This window comes from Patiria miniata, unplaced genomic scaffold (assembly GCF_015706575.1).
Source record: "Patiria miniata isolate m_02_andy unplaced genomic scaffold, ASM1570657v1 HiC_scaffold_28, whole genome shotgun sequence".
In the NCBI taxonomy this organism is placed as follows: Eukaryota; Metazoa; Echinodermata; class Asteroidea; order Valvatida; family Asterinidae; genus Patiria; species Patiria miniata.
This window is the reverse complement of record NW_024037067.1, coordinates 3,067,259-3,086,645: the sequence shown is the minus strand read 5'-3', so window position 1 is coordinate 3,086,645 and position 19,387 is coordinate 3,067,259. Positions and strand designations below refer to the sequence as shown.

The 19,387-nt window shown below is 39.8% G+C and overlaps 2 protein-coding genes across 7 annotated transcripts; both read left to right on the top strand.

Annotated features, from left to right (window-relative positions):
- Positions 1–3,945: 3,945 nt before the first annotated feature.
- On the top strand, positions 3,946–11,464 carry LOC119734986 (DNA polymerase subunit gamma-2, mitochondrial-like). 3 transcript variants are annotated; one of them, XM_038208655.1, is made up of 10 exons: positions 3,946–4,163; positions 4,546–4,754; positions 4,865–5,006; positions 5,330–5,435; positions 7,125–7,298; positions 7,702–7,845; positions 8,205–8,282; positions 8,611–8,705; positions 9,103–9,160; positions 9,528–11,464. In XM_038208655.1, exons 1-10 carry the CDS (start codon positions 4,006–4,008, stop codon positions 9,585–9,587), a joined length of 1,224 nt encoding a protein of 407 aa, XP_038064583.1. In that variant the 5' UTR covers positions 3,946–4,005; the 3' UTR covers positions 9,588–11,464. The 3 variants fall into 3 exon arrangements, with proteins under 3 accessions (XP_038064583.1, XP_038064582.1, XP_038064580.1); XM_038208654.1 differs by having other exon boundaries at positions 9,064–9,160; positions 9,528–11,463; XM_038208652.1 differs by lacking the exons at positions 7,125–7,298; positions 7,702–7,845; positions 8,205–8,282; ... (1 more) ...; positions 9,103–9,160; positions 9,528–11,464 and adding an exon at positions 5,738–7,073.
- A 189-nt stretch (positions 11,465–11,653) lies between these two features.
- On the top strand, positions 11,654–17,185 carry LOC119734979. 4 transcript variants are annotated; one of them, XM_038208645.1, is made up of 2 exons: positions 11,654–12,131; positions 15,205–17,185. In XM_038208645.1, exon 2 carries the CDS (start codon positions 15,232–15,234, stop codon positions 16,906–16,908), a length of 1,677 nt encoding a protein of 558 aa, XP_038064573.1. In that variant the 5' UTR covers positions 11,654–12,131; positions 15,205–15,231; the 3' UTR covers positions 16,909–17,185. The 4 variants fall into 4 exon arrangements, with proteins under 4 accessions (XP_038064573.1, XP_038064570.1, XP_038064572.1 ...); XM_038208642.1 differs by lacking the exon at positions 11,654–12,131 and adding an exon at positions 13,103–13,708; XM_038208644.1 differs by lacking the exon at positions 11,654–12,131 and adding an exon at positions 13,797–13,820.
- The last annotated feature ends 2,202 nt before the right edge of the window (positions 17,186–19,387 follow it).

Genomic DNA, 19,387 nt, shown 5'->3' with positions numbered 1-19,387 from the left:
AGTACTAGAGTGATTTGAATGGTTCTTGTACACAAAGAAAGCTTATGAATTGGGCTTTCATATCCAAGGTTTTGAAAGTGCTACATGCAGAACTTCACTTAAACAACAGTCCCAACATTTGGGTTTTTGGTTTTTTTAATCACCCTGTAAATGTTGTGGGCAGTTTGGACGTTAAGACCTTTTTGATTTGTTGTGAGAGTCAAAATAACCAAACCGACAGATTAAGATCATTTTATGCCTTTGTTCGTACGTCAGTAAATACATCCATTGAATAATTGCCAAGCGTGGATGATAATTCCAATTAATGGACAGTGTTGAATGCCGTGAATAAGATCACAAGAGCGTCGATACTTGCCGTAGGTGCACAATCACGCTCACTAGATACTTTTTCCTCAGGAAATAATGAAATACATGTACTAAGCAGACTTTTCAATATTACAACTTTTTGTTATTTTTAATAATCAAGATGAGTTGCTTAATGTACAACAGCAAAACGGGTATCAATTTCACTGGCGTTAGGCGTAGAGTAGTGTCTTTGTATGGAGGTATACCATTTTGCAAAATCGGTAGAAATTTTTATATGTGTGAAAATACTGAAATAGCATTTTGATTGAATTTGTAAACCATGTTACTATTTTGAAACATGTTACATTCCACCAGTCCCAACTTATAACTTGAGACCAGGTGCGGTTCTAGAGCCTATATTTTAGGGAGGCTAACATAGATGGATCCAAAAATGTTTGCAGGGAGGCGTGCTGAAATGTAGAATTTTTTTCTCCCCGACACTTAGGTCTCCCAAAATCAATGGGGGGGGGGGGGATTTTCAATGTGGAGCGCTGATAATATCCTACAACCATGCACACTATATTAATGTATAGTTTACAAATCCCCCCTTCTCATTACAATTTTTTTTTGGGGGGGGGGGGGGGCATTCGCAATTGCTACTACACATGTACCGTGTTTTTATGCAATATTTTTTTTTGGGGGGGGGGGGCCTAGACAACAATTCCCGCCTGGTTGAGACTGCAAGTTGGGACCAACAACTGCACTGTACATTACCATTTTATGGTGATTATGGCAAAAACAAGTTATACTTGATATTAACTTCCAAATGCTGGGAAACTTGGTATTTAAAGGCTCTTTTTAATATTTACACGGTTCTACCTCATTAAATATAAACAATTTAACAACCTTAATTTATTTTTTATTTTCTCAACTAATGCCTGGTTGCCTATCATGTCCCAATTATGAAATTCCAAAACTTAGCAAACCCATATTCGTAAAAGTACCCTTGTGTTTAAGCACTTATTCCTAATTCCAATACAATTCAGAAGCTCCTAAATATTCAGTAATCAAGGGGCACTTTCTTCGTTGTATAAACAGACACGAGGCATGCTAGACTGAATAGTTACAGTACTAAATCCATCGAAACACTGCAAAGTGGGATGCTAAAAGTTGGGAAGAGAATAAGGCTACATGCAGTTCTGTTTATGTTCAATGTATATTATGCAGATTGTTAACATTTTCCATTGTAAAGTTGTAACCATGACAATGCACCAAAAGCCAATACCATGGATCTACCATTAAATTTCCCGTGAACAGAAAACAGTTCGAACTAAAGCAAAAACAGGTGTTCAGCCAAAACATTGTCTCAAAAATTGTCCAAACTGTAGTTGAAGACCTAACAGACGTAAGGTCTTCAACTTAAGTTTTAAAAAACCAGATTTTTTGATGTTGGGTTTAGTGACAAATAATCTATGGATGGCAAGTCAAAACTACAGACTTTTTTTCCCTCACAGTAGTGCAAAACCTTTTTCCACATGAAGTAGGCTGCAATTAACATACTGTGATGATAATACTGTGATGCAAATCACGTAATCCTACAACCCCAACTCCATTTTCACAAACATCTTGACATTGTGATCCTCAATAAGATCCAGTACTTTCGTTGCCTGTTCCTTGTCAAGTGGCGCATGTTCCTGCATCTCTTGAACATATCTTATCCACACGCAGTTGGCGCAACCGCTCTCGCAGCAGGTTTCTGGGTCTGGCGGTTGGGGAGTGGGTGACCTTGATTTGTCCCCAGTGGAAGTAGCATTGTGTTGATTTTGTGGAGTCTCAGTTGAGTTGTTAGTGGAGTTTATTGTGTCACTATCCAGTGGCTGATCTGTTAGTTGCTGATCCACAACACCTGAACTACTGTTTGGTGGTTGACTAATCTGCTTAATAGAACCTGTTGATACATTTCTCTTTTGACCTTTTGAAGGTATTTGTTGATATGCTTTCAACTTGGTGGTTGATAACATCAAGTTAGATTGCACATTCTCATTGCCTATACCATGTAAAGTTACATCCACTAATTTAATTGATGTTGGCATTGCACATGTAGACACTTTAGTGGAGAGAGATCTTGTTTGCTGCACGGAGGCATTTTCTGCTGAAGTGGGCTTTATTCTGCTCCCCCATCTTGCTTTTGCTGATTGTGACATATCCACAGCTTTCTCTTGTGTGGAATCTGTGGATGTGTTGGTTGATTGGGGCCAGATTTTCAACTTCTTGTTTGCCTGGTTAATTGGTGTTTGTGCATCCAAAACATGAGCACAACCGCAGAGACGTTTTGGCCAGGCTAGAGGCTGCCTGCTCCATCTGATGCCTTGAAAGTGTTGCATTTAATTATGAATCGAATCTGTGTCCGTAAGAGAAAAAAAACAGAGTGCCTCGTCATGCTCGTTCAACTAGAACAGGGGATGAACCAATTTGAAACATGAATTGAATGGTAATGAATGAATTTAATTGAATATGTCATACATAGTCCCAAATTTTGGGATTTATAGTTGTTGGGCGCAACCGGTCAATCTGTGCTGTCGGTCGATCGCGTTGTACAAACTACAATGGGTCAATTCTGTAGGATATCCTGGACTCAGGCTTTGGACCTTTAAAAAAAAAATCCTCCAGAGCCGTGAATTAGAAAGAAAATGTGTTCGACTGGTGGCAGTGGGATCGACCGATCGCATAATGATCGACCAAATAGCGCAGCGCGATTGACCGATCGCGCAGATCGACCGATCGCGCCCAACATGACGATGAAGATGATGAAACCAACTACCTGAACTAACCAAACTGAAAAAGCAAATCACAACAAACAACAACAAGCTAAATGACCCCACCTTTCTCGAAATTCGATACCGGTCCACAGAATAACACACTCAGTAAAACATTTGAAAAATGATAAAAACCCTCAATTATCAGATTATGCACTGAACTCAGGACCAATGTCAAATTCACACACTGCTTTGTTGACATGGACAAAATCAACAGTGAAACTTATCTAGCGCCCTCCAGAGTCGGTTACTTTTTACAGGCGAGGATCGATAGGCGGCGCGCCAACCCAAAAGTCTCGTGCTTCACCTGGTGGCGCGCCAACGGCATACAGTGGCTAGCCATAAGGCCGTAAGGTTGCATGATTTCTATTTTCTTATATGGGCGAGTGATGTATTGTTGAATGATATAACCAAAAACGTAAACCGTAAATATATGGCAGACGGCAATCATGATTTCAAAACTTCTGATATTTGAATTTCAATAGAACAGTATGAATTTGCACAGAAAAAAAAGATCTCTCTGAAAAAAAGTGAAATGTTTCCACGGATACCACAATATCTTCGTGAACATGTGTTTGGAAGGGCATTTCAATGAAAATACGCCCCATCTTGCATCGTCATGATTGTATCCTAAGCATATGGGACGTATTTTCAATTGAAATGCCCCAATAGATGACCCCGTGATCGCATAGATCATAATACAGATCAGTGGTATCCATGAAATGGTGTGTGGGGATAAGCAGCTCATTTTCCTTGGGGTGTTACTGTTACCTTTTCATCAAAGAAAACTTTCAAAAAGTCAACAATTGGCATCAACATGAAAACTTTGATCAGTGAAAATGCAGTTGACCCTCTTTTACTTGCAGTTGAGAGCGCTAGAGACGTAGTCTGCTGACTTGAGAGAATGTGCAAAGAGGCAGGCCTTCTGCAGAAGCTGATTGGACTATGCAGTCGCTATGGATACATCCATCCATCTTGTGACCTCGGGAGGTCAGGGGTCAAGGGTTGCTATGACTACGGACCCCTAGGCACCTTGTTGAGGCGCAACATTCAGAATGAGTGGTATGCTTGTTCGGAAACTTGTCAGACGAGTCAATCACAAGTTAATCACATATGAAGGAAAAAAGATGAACATAACAAAAATAACAAAAGAATGCAATAGGTTGGGGTGGAGTGACGTCATCCAATGAAAAACATCTACAAAATGTACATTCATTTGCGCATCAGTTTTCATCGATTGCTAGCTGTTACTAGTCAGCAGTCCTAACTCAAGAACCATTGATTTTAAAGAATTTAGGTCTGGAAGCTTGACAAGCCAACGTAAAAATTCCCGTATGTCCGTGCCAGCCTATTGTCATGGTTCTGTATAGTGAGCATGTGACTTGAGATTAGATGACTTGGGAAGGTGCTGTGACTTGATTCACATTTTCTGTTCTTTTTTAAGGTGGACGAGTGTTGTTTCATCTCAAGAAGATATGTTTGGCATAGAAAGCTCACAGCTACAGCAGACGTCTATAAGAAATACTAACCAATCAGAGAATTCTTCAGATGATATAAACGATCATCGTAGACTTTCCGTTATCCCAAGTAGTGATGAGATGCAAACACAAGGAGAGAATTTGAACTGGACACTTCGTGATTCCCTCAATCAAGGTAAACATGAAAAAACTTGGATGAACTGTTTAAGACTCTTTGATGACATCTTCTTTGCAATATGTTGAAGTTGAACAAATTAAAAAATGTATATCAATGTTAATTTTCAGGTACCATTTCGCAGTACTACAACACACTTCAGCTAGTCAGTCGCAGACTGCCGTTTGGCCTGGCCCAGATTGGTCAATGCTTCAGAAGGACTGGCCAATCAGAGAGCTTGACAGATGACGATCACGACAGATATATCTTTGAGTGAGTGAAGGCTATTCAAGAGAATGAGTTTCTGAGTGCAGTTGTTGGATCTTGAAATAGTGTCAATTTCTGTAAAAAAACCAGCTGGCCAGATTGTAATGGAAATGCTCAATCAATGTTGAGTCTTGCAGATGTTTTTGACAGTTAATTTGGCCATTTCAGTGAAACTTGTTTGAAAATTGCGTCTCAGGTACCATGGTCAATACCCTGGCCAAAAAGTCGGTAAATTATATCAAATGATTTGCATTACCAAAACTATTCTCACAGTGAAGCTTTTACACGGGTCTAATGTTAGCTTCAAAGTTTTCATTATTTTTTTGCAGCTTGCCTGAGTTTACTCAGATGACAGCCCAGTTCTACTGCTCCCCTAAGACTGCGGATCGTTGGATGATTGACTGGCAACGAGACAGGATTCAGTGGTGGAGAAAGGTAAACCAAAACCAATTTTGTCCAGACCCCCCCCCCTTGACTGTCACTCCAGTTCCTACCCTAAATTCTGAATTAATCTGACGTTTGTTCCCTAATGATAAATCATAAAGCAATTATTATTGACTCTGTGTACCAGTACCCCCTCAATGGTGAAAAAGAGAAAGCTTGCCATCTTCTTCAAAGCGATTTATTGCAAGGCAGTTGTGGGCCTTTTCAGCAGCATTCTGTTTCCCGAGCTGAGGAGGGCAGCGGATAAAGGCAACCTGGTGAGAAGTCTAAAACTATGTCTGTCCATTTCACAGAGGAACTATTCCAAAGGCTCCAAACTACCACAGAACAAGGCAACCTGCGGGAACACAAGGTTCCCTATCCAGGCTAGCCTCACGCTCAAGCCAGAGTTTGCGGAGTGCAACGCGGTCACCCCACTGACAGAGCAGGAGGCTGTGGATTTAGAGCAAGCCACTGTGGGTCAGGCAAGCTGCATACACTGGTTTGAAACCAGGGAGAAGAGACTAACAAGCTCCTTATTTGGCAAGATTCTGAAGAGAAAGAAGGCAGTCAACCAATCCTTTCTGATGAGTTTGTTTGGTTTCAACTCTAAAGCAGATAGCAGTCCAGCTGTCATGTATGGGAAGAACCATGAAGATGAAGCTAAGATGGTGTTTGCAGAGAGAAATCCACATCTCCACGTCCACAATTGCGGATTTGTAGTCAACCCAGCGTTCAGTTTTCTTGGTGCCTCTCCGGACGGGAAGGTCTGCGATGGAGGCCAGACTGGTATCTTGGAAGTCAAGTGTCCTTACAGCGCCAGAGGCATGATGGTTCGTGAAGCTGTCGCATCCATCCCACAGTTTTACATGGTGAAATCTACGAGTGACAACAGCGCCCTCGCTCTGAAACGGGACCACGATTATTACTATCAGGTCCAAGGTCAGCTGATGGTAACCGGTGCGCCATTCTGTGATTTTGTTGTCTACACGGACAGAGACGTGTACGTGGAGCGAATTCTTCCAGACGTAGAGCTCTGGAATGCCATGCTGGACAAACTAGCTGCATTCTACCTAAAGCATGCAATGCCATTTTTAAATGAGCAGGGAATGTGATTTTATTTTTTTTCTCCAAACAATGACATATTTGTACTAAATAGAGGGCATACTGTGCACAGAGTCTGTAAGTGTATTGTATGAATCAACGCTTCAAAATTGTAAGTGGGAAGTTTTAAACGTAAGGTGTTTAATTTTAATTAAAATGAAAATAACAGTCTTTTAAATATTAATGGTATTCATCAAGTTGCTTTTCTCAGAGATAAAAATTAGATTCCAAAATAATTTCTCAGGATGTTAGATAAAATGTTTACCAAAGTTGTATCAAGTATTCCTTCAGGATGTTGTTAGGAACCATTTTTATGTATTCAAAACTTACGAGAAAAAAAAAATGAACAGTACTTACTTCATGTAAATTTTTATCAGTTGAGAGGCAATCTGTAAACTGATTGATGAATATATTTGGCACGATACAAAAGAATAATGTTACACACAAAATTGAATTCCAGCACTTTCATTTCACCTTTTTGTATACTTTTCTATAACAAGTCCTTTGGTGATTTAATTCAATAAATTTATTTTCTGACCAAGAGCATATTTTGTCATTAAATGTTCTTCCTTTAAGTGGCCTGCTTCTCACACACAGTTTTCAGGTGCTCCGTCTAGCTTCCAGATGTCAGAGACCAAGCAGTCCGAACTCCTGCGCACAACAGACATCCAGTTCCAGTTTCCCTGGGGAGTAGAGACGATTGAAAGAATATCCAACAGAGGGAGTGGTGAACTGGAACGGCTGCAGAAGGAGACAGGCGTAGACTTCCATGTGAGTTGACATAGGCTCGACATCGGCTCAAAAATCACTGACCAATTTGTAGACATGATCTCACTCAGAGGCCACTGGCTCGTTGCCATAGCAACTGGCTCTCATTTTCTTTACAAAGACTAGGCATTTCTGTTGCAATGTATTGTACAACGATGTTATTTCCTGAGTCTTATCAGCTTTTGTTTCATACTCTGGTGTGTTTAGATTGAGAAAGGCAAAAATGTGGAATGCATGTTGGAGACAACATGGCACCCAAACGGTCCTTCAGATGCATCTTCATTAAGGGAATACTTGTGTAGGTAGTTCATAAGGCCGTAAGCTGCGTAATTGAGACTTTAATATCTTCTAAATCAGAAGAATCATCCTGTCCCAAGCGCACTTCTCTTGTGATTCAATATGCCAGGGTCGGGAGGGAAGGAAGAACGTTCTACCCCAGGTGGTTGAGATGGCATGTGGTCTAGAGAGGGGCATACTGGCATTACTCCTAGATGCTTATCAAGAAAAGGAGAGAACAGACAGCAAGGGCCAGAAGATCAACCACAGAATGGTAAGTGGCGCATCATAGTCAAGAATGTTGCAACCTGAAGTTGCTACTTCAGTGGTTGTGTACAAAGTCTACGGAGGGTCTAAAAAAATAAGGGGTATTGCCTAACAAAATTGGAAATGTTTCTCGGTCCCAGTTTCATGTCTTGTCATCATTCTTGCAATGACTGACCTTCATTGAGATGATATAAAAAGAAAAAAGCAGCATCAGGTAGCAACCCTCTTTCTGTCATTTACTTGTTTCCTCTTGAATGAGTAGATATTCACTTCTGAAAAGTGAATTTGAAGCATGGGTGTAAATCCAAAGGGAGGATATATACATGTATCTCCAAACTTTGTGTTCTTTTCATATTTTTTGTACAGGTGTTGAGATTGCATGTCAAACTTGCACCCATCAAAGTAGCTGTTCTACCCATCAAGGGAACAAAGGAAATAATTGAGGTATGAAGCTGGTTTTAGTTTTTATTGTGATGGAAGGGTTTAGACTCTTTGCATTATTACACCCTAGAGCAAATTTTATGTGACAGCCTTCAAGATTTCATTTGCTGCTTACAAATTTCAGATTAAAAATGCTAGCAGTTTGAGGCTACAAAACATGTTTTTGGGGCTGACCACTTCTGGTCAGAAAAGGATGATCAGAATGCAAAACTAATAAGAAATCATCGTTGCAAGTATTTTTTTTTTTCAGAAAATATTCTGATATCTTGGCTGCTTGGAGCATTTGCAGTGAACTATAAAAGTTACCCACTTTTTTCATCTCGATTGACAGATTTGTGAATATTTGGCTAAAGAGCTGCGCAAAGGGAGTATTTCTTGCCATCGTGTCAATGAGCTCGGCCCAGTCATTGGCCAACATGTAGCAAGGTTTGTATCAGTTGTCCTCCTTAAAGTTTTATATTTTTGCATCAGTTTTACCGGAAAAAAAAAAATAGACCGTGCGCTTAACTTATGAACCAGAAGTATGTCCATTACTTCCTGCACAGAAGTCAAAAGCAAGATTCAAGTTACTCACAAGCCGCATCACTCTAACGAAGGCAAATGTAAAACTGATAAACAGTGACAATGGAATACCTTAGTCAAAGGTCACCAAACCTAAACACCCAATCCACATGTTACCTTCAGAAGAATTCAGACCTAGAATAAAAAAGCCTACTCACAAACTCTGTATCATATATTTGGCTATCAATTTCTTTAAACTTTAATTACTATATTTTTTGTTTAGATTTGACGAGATGGGTATCCCCTTTGTTGTCTTGCTTAGTGATAAAACTCTGAAGACTGGTGTAGTCAGGATGCGGCATAGAGACACAATGATAACGGTGAGCTAATAAAAGAAACATTGCTTGATTCTAACTGTAAGCCATGGGCTGTGTCCTTGGGCAAGCCACTTTACCCACACAATTGACCTATCGCGGTAGAATCGCGTCAACACAGCTTGTGAAATATTGTCCAATTACATGATATACAAATGGACGAGGAACGCGCAAAATCTGAGACAAACAAAACGTATTGTACAAACATTCCATAGGGTTGTCTAAGGGGCGTGGCTAACTCGCAAACGGCAATAGGTCAATACCACATCAGTCTGTTGGGCTGTACTTCAGATGACATTTAATAACCATTTTATATTCTATATACTCTCCTCTCAACAATTTTGATTAACACTATTTATATTTATAATTTCAGCAACAATTGCACATCACCGAGGTAAGAGAAACTATAGAGCGCCACCTAGAGGCTGGATGAGGATAGGAATAGCGCAACGAGCTAATGACTGGAGCAACTCGGTGACTGCAGCACATGCAAGTTATGAGTCATGAGCTTGGGGACGATCTTACAGTATGACAGCAAATGAAATAAACATGCCTAGCAACGGAGAGTCTACTCTCACTCTCAAAAGACTGAAATTGAATCCTTGGTCTTCTGATATGACTGTCTAGCCGGAGTGGGGGGGGGGGGCCTCCTGCTGTAAAAACAACTTCAATTTATATAAAACTAAAATTGTAAGATTTTAATTTTAGCTAAGCCCGATGCAAATTTTATCTTTAGATATGAGTATGTATACTGTATTTCGTAGTATTCATGCTACATGTACTCAGTGGGGAAAGTGCCAGGAATCACCTCAGATTGCACCAGAGCAACTAGAATCCAAATAAAAATTAAAAGGGTAAAAATGTGAATACATTAAGTTAACAAAGTCCACTAAAATGTAGATAACACAGACATTTCCTCAGCAGGCAACAAAGGTATATGGCCGGTCAGACTTGCCCCCCCCCCCCCAAGTCTATACTTTTTTGTTTATACATTTACTTCTTTGCAACAGCTCTCATTGGTTTACATCATAAACAAACGCGCATACAGCCCCCACAGACAAATATAGAATCTCTGAATTATAGTTAGATTATACAGTCAAACCCTGATAAGAAGAGCACTGTTAAAACGTCCTGCACAATTTTACGTCCGGGGTCTTCGGGATTTTTTATTTTCCATTACTATTCATACAATTAAGGTACCTGTTATAACGAGGTAATTTGTCCCAAGGACCGTGTTATAAAGGTGTTCGCGTGTCCACTCTCAATAATACAGTCAACCGTACGTAGCCAAGATGTTTCTTATATCAGAATTTTGTATTAAGCGGAACATCCCATCAGTCCCATTCATTGTGCACGTAAAGCACAATTGGGACCAAGACTTAACGTTTGTTTTAACCAGACTCTGTATTAACAGTGTTTGTATTAACGAGAGATAGAAGATGTTATTGTTGAAATGGCCAACCAGCCGCTGGGTGTTATGCTCCGACGCACAACTACAAAAGTAGCGATGATCTCTTCTTTAGACCGAACAGTGCCGGACCATGTACAGCGACTGTCCGTTGTCAACATAAGATGGGAAATTGGCCGTCAAAAACAAAAGTGCATTTCACGATAATTTCTCGAGATGAAAAACTGCCATCGAAAGCACAATTTATTAGTGCCTCGCTCGCAACATGAAAATTGTACCTCTTTCATGGAAAACTGGCCTTTAGAAATAATAGTGCTCCTGGTCACTGAGCTGGCCATCAAAAGTGGCAGTGCCCCTCTCTACATAACTAGTCAAATTCATGGGCGGACCCAGAGAGGTTACTGCCGCTGGCGGAGGGTGTGTGGTGTGCCAAGGGCGGATCCGGGGGCAACGGGGCCATACCCCCCCCCCCCCCCCCAATTGACGTCACAAAAAAGGCAGCAACTATACGTACACCACCACGAGAAAAAATGTCACCAAAATTGGTGGAGTGGTCAGAAATTGCCTCAGATAGCACCACGTACAGAGCATTAAAATCTATTTTTTTTCCCCGGCCGGCCCTTAAGCCTTAGCGGGTCCCAAACCCCATGTGTGCTGTGAATTTGTTGACCCGCTTTTTGGGCACCAACGGAAGGTTCCCCCTTTATCAGCGGGACAAGGGCCCCTTTTTGGTGAATCCCCCCAGTTTGAAAAGCGTCCGCCGCCCCTTGTTAATGTTAGATTACAGGCCAAAAAAAGTCTCCGGTTTCTGGTATGCGCGCGCGTCGCCGTAGCCATATGCGCGTCGGCAAAATTGAAAAGTTTTTTTTAATGTAAGATGATGTCTCAAAACCGCCAAACTCACTGGTTTGACTGGAATCCTGCTGCTGCACAATTTCAATGTGTTTTCTTTATGGGGTTACGATCGAGTATAAGCTTTATGTGGCCACTCTGGGCTCCCATACATTTTTGCACTAAATTTAGTCGGCCATCATTTGCAGTCATCAGCCGACATTTGAAGGGGAAAAAAAGTAAAAGTAAAAAAAAAAAAAAAAAAGCCGCGTCGCCGCACCACTTTTGGGGCAAGCTCCATACCAGAAACCTGAGACTTTTTTTGGCCTTATAGATAGATGATGTTGTTTGTTGGTCCGACGCACAACAGAAGAAGCGATCTTCTTTACCGTAGAGTGCAGGCTTTGCGAGCATTGTAATTTCTTTATTTTGAGATTAATACAGTTTTCTTATGTCTTATTCTTATGTCTTGCAGTCGAACCCTGATAAGAAGAGCACTGTCAATACAACGTCATGCTTATTACAAGCAAGATTTCAGGTCCCAAGTCTTTGTTTTTTAGACCTTGGACTAACAATAAATCCCGAAATGAATGAATGAATGAATTTATAAAGTCCCAAGGACCTTGTTATCAAGGTGTTCGACTGTACACGTACACGTACGCTTATTTACATGAATGAAGAAATGCTTCTTGGTACTTTCTAGAGTTCTTTGGTCACCTTGTTTATACTTTGGCACAGGTAAGCCTGTATAATGATTCTTGTCATGTATGGCTACCCGATGAACGTTATAATTAATTCAGGGGCAAATACGCTGATTTGGGGCAAGCTCTTGCACTTGGGTAAGAGAAGCTCTCTATACATTGCTCAAAATGGGTGAAAATGGCACAAAGACGTGCACGTCTCTCAGTAACTGGGGGTTGCTGGCGTAAGGCATGCCCCGAATCGCGTGATACAGCAACAGTCTCTTTGGTCTGGAGAATTCATTTACATTTTAATAACTGTATTTTTTATTTTTTTTATTTTAAATATTACTTAATTAATTGATTTATAGTTTTAATTTGTATCTTATTTTTGCCCTCAAGGAAAACAGTTTTTTTTAACTGAGGAGGCCATCCTGTTTAACTAAGACTGCAAATAAATAATTCAAAAATGATATGTGCCAAGCATTCGAGCAGTCATGGTACCAGATGTAACTCGAATTAATTCGCAAATGGTTTATTGGTTGAACGCATGGATACCCGTTGGCATGTCAATCGCGAATATTCCATGTGTGCCATTCAATTTGTCGTTTTTTTGCATGACATCTATAACAGACACATTTTCATAAAACTTAAAGCAAAACCACTCCTTGTGTAGATAATTATGTACAAGTTCCAAACTTGTTTTAAAAAAATAGTTCAGGATATAACAGATGGTATTGTGCATTTTTTCGTCATATAGATGAAGTATTTACCCGGGAAATCAACGTCAAATGTGACACCTTTTCCAAGGAGAACACTGTTTACCCAAATCTCAGTTTTAATTAGGCTTTCGTTGAAAAGTTTGAGAGAGATGTGGTCCCGACCCGATAAAACAATTGCGATATTTCATAGTTCATTTTAAAGCTCAAGATATTGTGCTCGGCGTTAACATGGTTATGTAGTTATCTCTTATCAGACTTCAATAATAAATGCCAAAAAGTAGGAGCATGAATATTCAAAAATATAATGTTCATGGAAAAATTTGTCCATGATTAGTTGAATATTGAATACATTACATTGTACATGTATATTGGTAGGGTTGCAGATCCTGATCATTACGTAACGACGACTCTTTGCAATAATCACACATTTCTTCGTGTGGCCTTTAAAAAATAACATCCTCTTATGGATTTGTCCGCACCTGCATACATGGTTGTACCAGAATTCGCCTCTTTCTCTTCTTGTTGGCCACCGTTATTTTATTAATGCAGTTTAGAGGTGACTTTCAGGAAACAATCAAGTTGATAAGATCAACTTCAGTGTGTTTAGTACAGTATAGGACTATATCTTCAAAAAACGTACAACATTCAATACCACACCTCAACTTTGTATTAACGAGAGATAGACGATGTTATTGTTGAAATGGCCGCTGGCTGTTATGCTCCGACGCACAACTACAAAAGTAGCGACGATCTCTTCTTTACACCGTGCAGAGCTGGACCATATACAGCGACTGTCCGTTGTTAACACGCAGCGAAGCTACTGAGCTATGCTTCTTATTATACATTGTAGATGAAATCTTGTTACTTTCTTGAGTGCGTTCTGTTTGTCACCTTGGGTTATACCTTGGCACAGGTAAGCTTGCTAAAGTTGTAATACAGAGTGCATGAGTAAAAAATAAAACGAAACCAAGTTTTGCCTGTAGCACTTTTAAAATCTAGGATATGAAAGCCCAGTCATGTTCCAGGTATGTCGAGTTTTTTTTTACAGGACATATAAAACGGAAATATGTATAACTTGTTAAAACATAAATACTTCTATTTGTGATATAAAGATGGTATTGTGCAGTTTTTGTCGTCATAGATGAAGTATTTACACGGGAAATACACGTCAAATGTGACAGTTAATCCTTGTATGTGTATATGATCCGTGATATACCGCTGGCTGTTCATGGAACAATAAGCCATTTGCGAGTTAAATTTGAATAAAATCTGGAACACTGACTTAATCCAATGCTTTGCACATTTTAACTTTGCATTCTCCCGACCAAAGAGACTGTTACTACATCACGTGATTCGGGGCAAGCCTTATGCTAGCAACACCCAGCTCTGGCATGGTCTGGTGTATTTGTGCCATTCTCACCCATTGTGAGCGATGTATTGATGCTGAGCGTCTCTTACGTAACTATGTAAGAGTCTGCCCCGAATCATGTGAATAGCAACAGTGTCTTTGGTCTGGAGAATTCAAAGTTAAAATGTGCCAAGCATTCTGAGCAAGTCAGTGTACCAGATGTTATTGAAATGTAAATCCCAAAGGGTATAGGTTACTCGCAAATGGCTTATTCTGTCAGTTGTTGAAATTGAATACATGTACATGTATATTGATTGGTAGGGCTGCAGATACTGATCATTACGTAACGACGACTCTTTGCAATAATCACAAATTTCTTCGTGTGGCCTTTAAAAAATAACATCGTCTTATGGATTTGTCCGCACCTGCATACATGGTTGTACCAGAATTCGCCTCTTTCTCTTCTTGTTGGTCACTTTATTTTATTAATGCAGTTTAGAGGTGACTTTCAGGAAACAATCAAGTTGATAAGATCAACTTCAAGGGCGGATCCAGGGGGGGGGGGGCATGCCCCCCCCCCAAAAAAAACGAAACCAATTTTTTTTTTTTATGTGACATCGCAATAAAGGCAGGCAATGAGTACACCACCATCTTTTCCTCAAAAAAACATTGGTTAAAGTGGTCAGAAATTGCCTCAGATCGCACCACAGAGCATCTAGAATCCAAATTTTTTTTTTCGGGGCCCTTAAGCGGGCCCCGAACCCCACGCCGTTTGTTTTTTTGACCCACTTTTTTGGGGACCAAATTTTTTTTGGGCCCCCCCCCAAAAAAATCGTGTTCTGGATCCGCCCTTGATCAAATTCAGTGTGTTTAGTACAGTATAGGACTATACCTTCAAAAAACGTTCAACATTCAATACCACACCTCAACTTCAAGCTGGGCTGTGGTGTTTTGGCAAACACCGCAGCCGCTTTACAAACCAATTTTCCGATATAAGGGAAAATAAAATGAAAATAACATCTGAAATTGATATTTAAACAAAAAATTAATTGTTCTTCCAGGTTGTGCCCTTGAGAATCACCTTCACCATGTCTTCAATCAGTCTTAAGACCAAGGGAGCTGTATTCTTACTGTGTCTAGCATCCTTCACACTCGGTCGTTTTCTGGTTGTATTCGAACCAGACCAATGGTTTGTATATCAGAGATGGGGAGACGTGGCCCCAGTCAGCCGTTTTGATGTTCCCAAAATTAAAAGCCGCTACGAGAAAGAAAGCGACATTGGTGCCGCTGGATCCGACCGGGATAACCCCAGTGAAAATATTTCTGCAGCCGATTCAGAAATAGAAGAGGCTGGTGGCAAGTCTTTGGGAACGATTTACCACGGTGAAAAGATTCCTGGGCTTGATTCAGAAACAGACAAGAAGAATGACCAAGTTGAAGATAACATTGTTAACCGCCGCCCGCCGATTATCAATGAGAACGTGGAGGATGAAACAGGGAACTTCAAGGATGAAGCAGGGAACTTCAAGGATGAAACAGGGAACTTCAAGGATGAAACAGGGAACTTTAAGGATGAAACAGGGAACTTTAAGGATGAAACAGGGAACTTCAAGGATGAACATTCGATCGTCAAGGATGAACATTCGATCAAGTATGAAACAGTCATCGCTGAAACGTCAATCGTCAAGGACGATAAAATGATCGTCAAGAAAACCCCACCAGTTAAAACTAAACCAGTTGCTCAGCCGAACCGTCTCCATACTGGTGGACGGTACTCCATCACCTCATCCCAACTGTTGGGAAATGCACTCAGGTTTATGTCCCCAGATGTTAAGGCATCCTTCGCGAACATTACAGGACTGAAATATGACAAGCAGAAGGCTACAGTTATTTGGCCAAACTTAAGTGCTCAAAAGAAATGGGCCGTGCTCAGAGCCGGCATGCGCAAACTGGGCTATGAACAACGCTTACCTACAGTCATTTGCCTTGGAGTAAAAAAAGGCGGCACAACAGCGTTTTTGTACTACCTTGTGCAACATCCACAGATTGCTCGCGCATTACTGGAAGAAATACATTACTTCAGTATTGACTACGAAATAGGCTTAGACTACTACCTATCTAGAATGGGGTTTAGCTCACAAAACATGCTTCAGTTTGAGAAATCACCGTCATATTTCGTCTTCCAGAATGTACCGGAGAGGATGTTGAAGGATCTACCGCCCAATGTCAAGTTCGTGGTATGCGTGCGGGATCCCGTGGAGAGAACCATATCGGACTTCAGACACGAATATGAGTTGAAGCTCAATCGCAACCCCTCCATGGCCAGAGGCGAAACGCCTGCCACACAAGCCAAACACTTCGTAGAAATGATTTTCAATCGTAATGGTGAGGTAGATATGTCCAAAGGATTGACAAGAGAAAGTGTCTACTCCATGCATTTCAAGAGGTGGTTGCAGAGCTTTCCGAGAGATCGATTCTATATATTGAGTCATGAGCGCGTGGATAAAGACCTGTACAGTGAACTCAAGAACTTGGAGAAGTTTCTGGGTCTGGAGTCATTTTACAAGAGGAGCATGTTCTACTACGATGAGAAGAGACAGGCGCCTTGTATGCGGTCTGGTTGCCCACACCCAAGTACCCCTGGGTTTCTACCTAAAGCAGACCTCGGTCCCGACGTCATCCAACAACTCAGGGATTTTTTCCGGCCCTATAACCAGGAGTTTGCACAACTTACCCACATGAACTTTTCCTGGACAAATCTCTGAACAGAGCGTCTACGACTGAAAGGAAAATTGTTCAACTTTGTTTTATTTTTTATTTTTTTCAGATTTGAAGATCCATTAATCATAATCATTGCGCGTTGTATATTAATCATAATTCATATAGAGAGGTTTACAGGTCTGCTGGCCGCAGAACTGTTTCCTGTCGGGGAAAAAGTAAAACATTTGCCAGTAATGAGAAAACAAAATGCTCGAAACCTTTTTGGGATGAGGGTCGGTAACCTCCTTATCGGACCATCCAGCGAGACAAGTTGTTTTGTAATCACAATGTGCCACTTTATAATGCAGAGTTCAACTGAAACAGCAACTGTTTTTCGCATGTTTGTACATGTATTTGTATCTTGAACGTATATGTCTAACGTAGTCTAATTTAGACATGGAAACAATGTATTTTTAAAGGGAATATACAACATTTGCAAACATCGAAAAATAAAACTACCAAGTTTTTGCGAAATACCTTAATAGGATGTTGGTAAATGACAGTCTAAAGCATCCTGTAAAATTATGGCACCTGGTATACTGTCATTTTCAAGAAAAGTGGTATTTTTGTATCAATTTCCAACGCTGATCGGCCGATCAGCGTTGGAAACAACTGGCTTTTTTTTTCAAATACTGGCCCCAATTGACCATTGCACTTGTTTGCAATCGATTACAAACCTATGAACGGGTACGAGCCAGCTAGACTGGTTCCCTGACCTTACAATTCCCCAATGTATGTAAACTGCTCTGTTTCTTCTTATATGGAGTCAGGGGACCAGACTACAGGAAAATGATCGTTTTTCTTGGTTTTTATAGCATTTTCGAACCCAAAACCTCCAAAAAGTCAGTGTAACTATATTTGCTTTATATTTCCAACCCCCCAATTCCATCCATTTCTGAAAATTACAGCAAAAGCAAATGATGTATATTCCCTTTAACATTAAAATGATGAAACACTAACGATGCCTATTTTTCTATTCCTAGTTATTTTAAAAGAGAAACAAAGACAACATGTCATTTTGAGACACGTCAAGAACTTCTTTTTCGATTGTCGTACTTAATTTTATGATACTAAAATTGATTCACAAAATTGATACAAACGATGCCTATTTTTCTATTCCTAGTTATTTTAAAAGAGAAACAAAGACAACATGGCATTAATTTTGAGATACATCAAGAACTACTTTTTTTCGATTGTCGTACTAAATTTCATGATACTAAAACTGTTTGATTTCTATTGTAAGTTTGATTTACCGTAAAATCTCCAATACATGTAATTGTTTGTGTTTTTGTGATAGGTTGTAATTTTTAGTGTTTTTGTGATAGCATGTAATTTTTAGTGTTTTTGTAAAATTGCATATCTTTGATTGTAAACTACTCATTCTTTATTGTACCGGTAGCAAATGTAATTTCCTTGATGGATTAATAAACTATTTTCTATTCTATTTCTATTCTTTTTAAAGGGTCTATGCGATGAATTTTTCTTTAAGAACATATTTTGTGAAACGTTCTACTCTTAAATGTATGCAAACTGTTTGACATCACTTTTTGGTTAATTTTATTGAAAAGTGCACTTGTTAAAATATTTAAAATGTTCCATTCCTTTCCGGACAACTGTGGGCGCTGTTGCTGTGATGTCATCAGGAAGACACTGTTCAGTTTTAAAAGATTTTTCTGTTTAAGTTGTGAACCCACAAATGTGCTAACTGAAAACATTTTGTGAGAAAAGTCTGCTCACTGGCTTACATGCTATGCACTGATGCAACGAATCACAAAAGAACAGAATTTTACATTTACGCAGCAAAATATCTAATGTTCCGGCAATTTTGGTGCTGAAATAATAACATTGAGGTTTCTGCCTGAAACGACATCACACTTTTGAGTATGGAAATGGCATTAACATGAAAACCAAAAAGGCACCAATATACCTTTGAAAATGGAAAAACAAAAATCGAAAACAAATGTATGGGGCGCAAAGGTGCATTTTCAAGGATTGCATTTGCACGGGCCCACGCCCTTTAACTGAACGAGTGTAAAAGTTGTCGACAACATTTTGCGAACATTACTTAAAGACAATGAAATTTTTTATTTCTCCGGTGTAAACAATGATGTAAATCTCATACACTGTGTCAAGACGCCACATCAGCGGTTGTGTACAAAGTGAGTAAATTTTCCAAGTATTTTCTAACAAAATTGGAAAATGTTTCTCAGTCCCAGATTCGTGTCTTTTTAACATTTTTGCAACGACTGACCTTTTATTGAGATGATAGGCCTATAGGCCTATGAAGAAAAAAGTGGCGTCAGCCTAATTGCACTGTACAAGTGAACATTTACAAAAACTGAAGAAAAAAAATGTCAAGTATTTGGCATTGTTCAAGGAAAATTATTTTTCGGGGATGATTGAAATTTAACAGCTGTTTTCCTCGGGTTTGAGGATCCAGAAAAAAAATGCCCTTTTGAGAAATTAATATTTTCACACAAACGT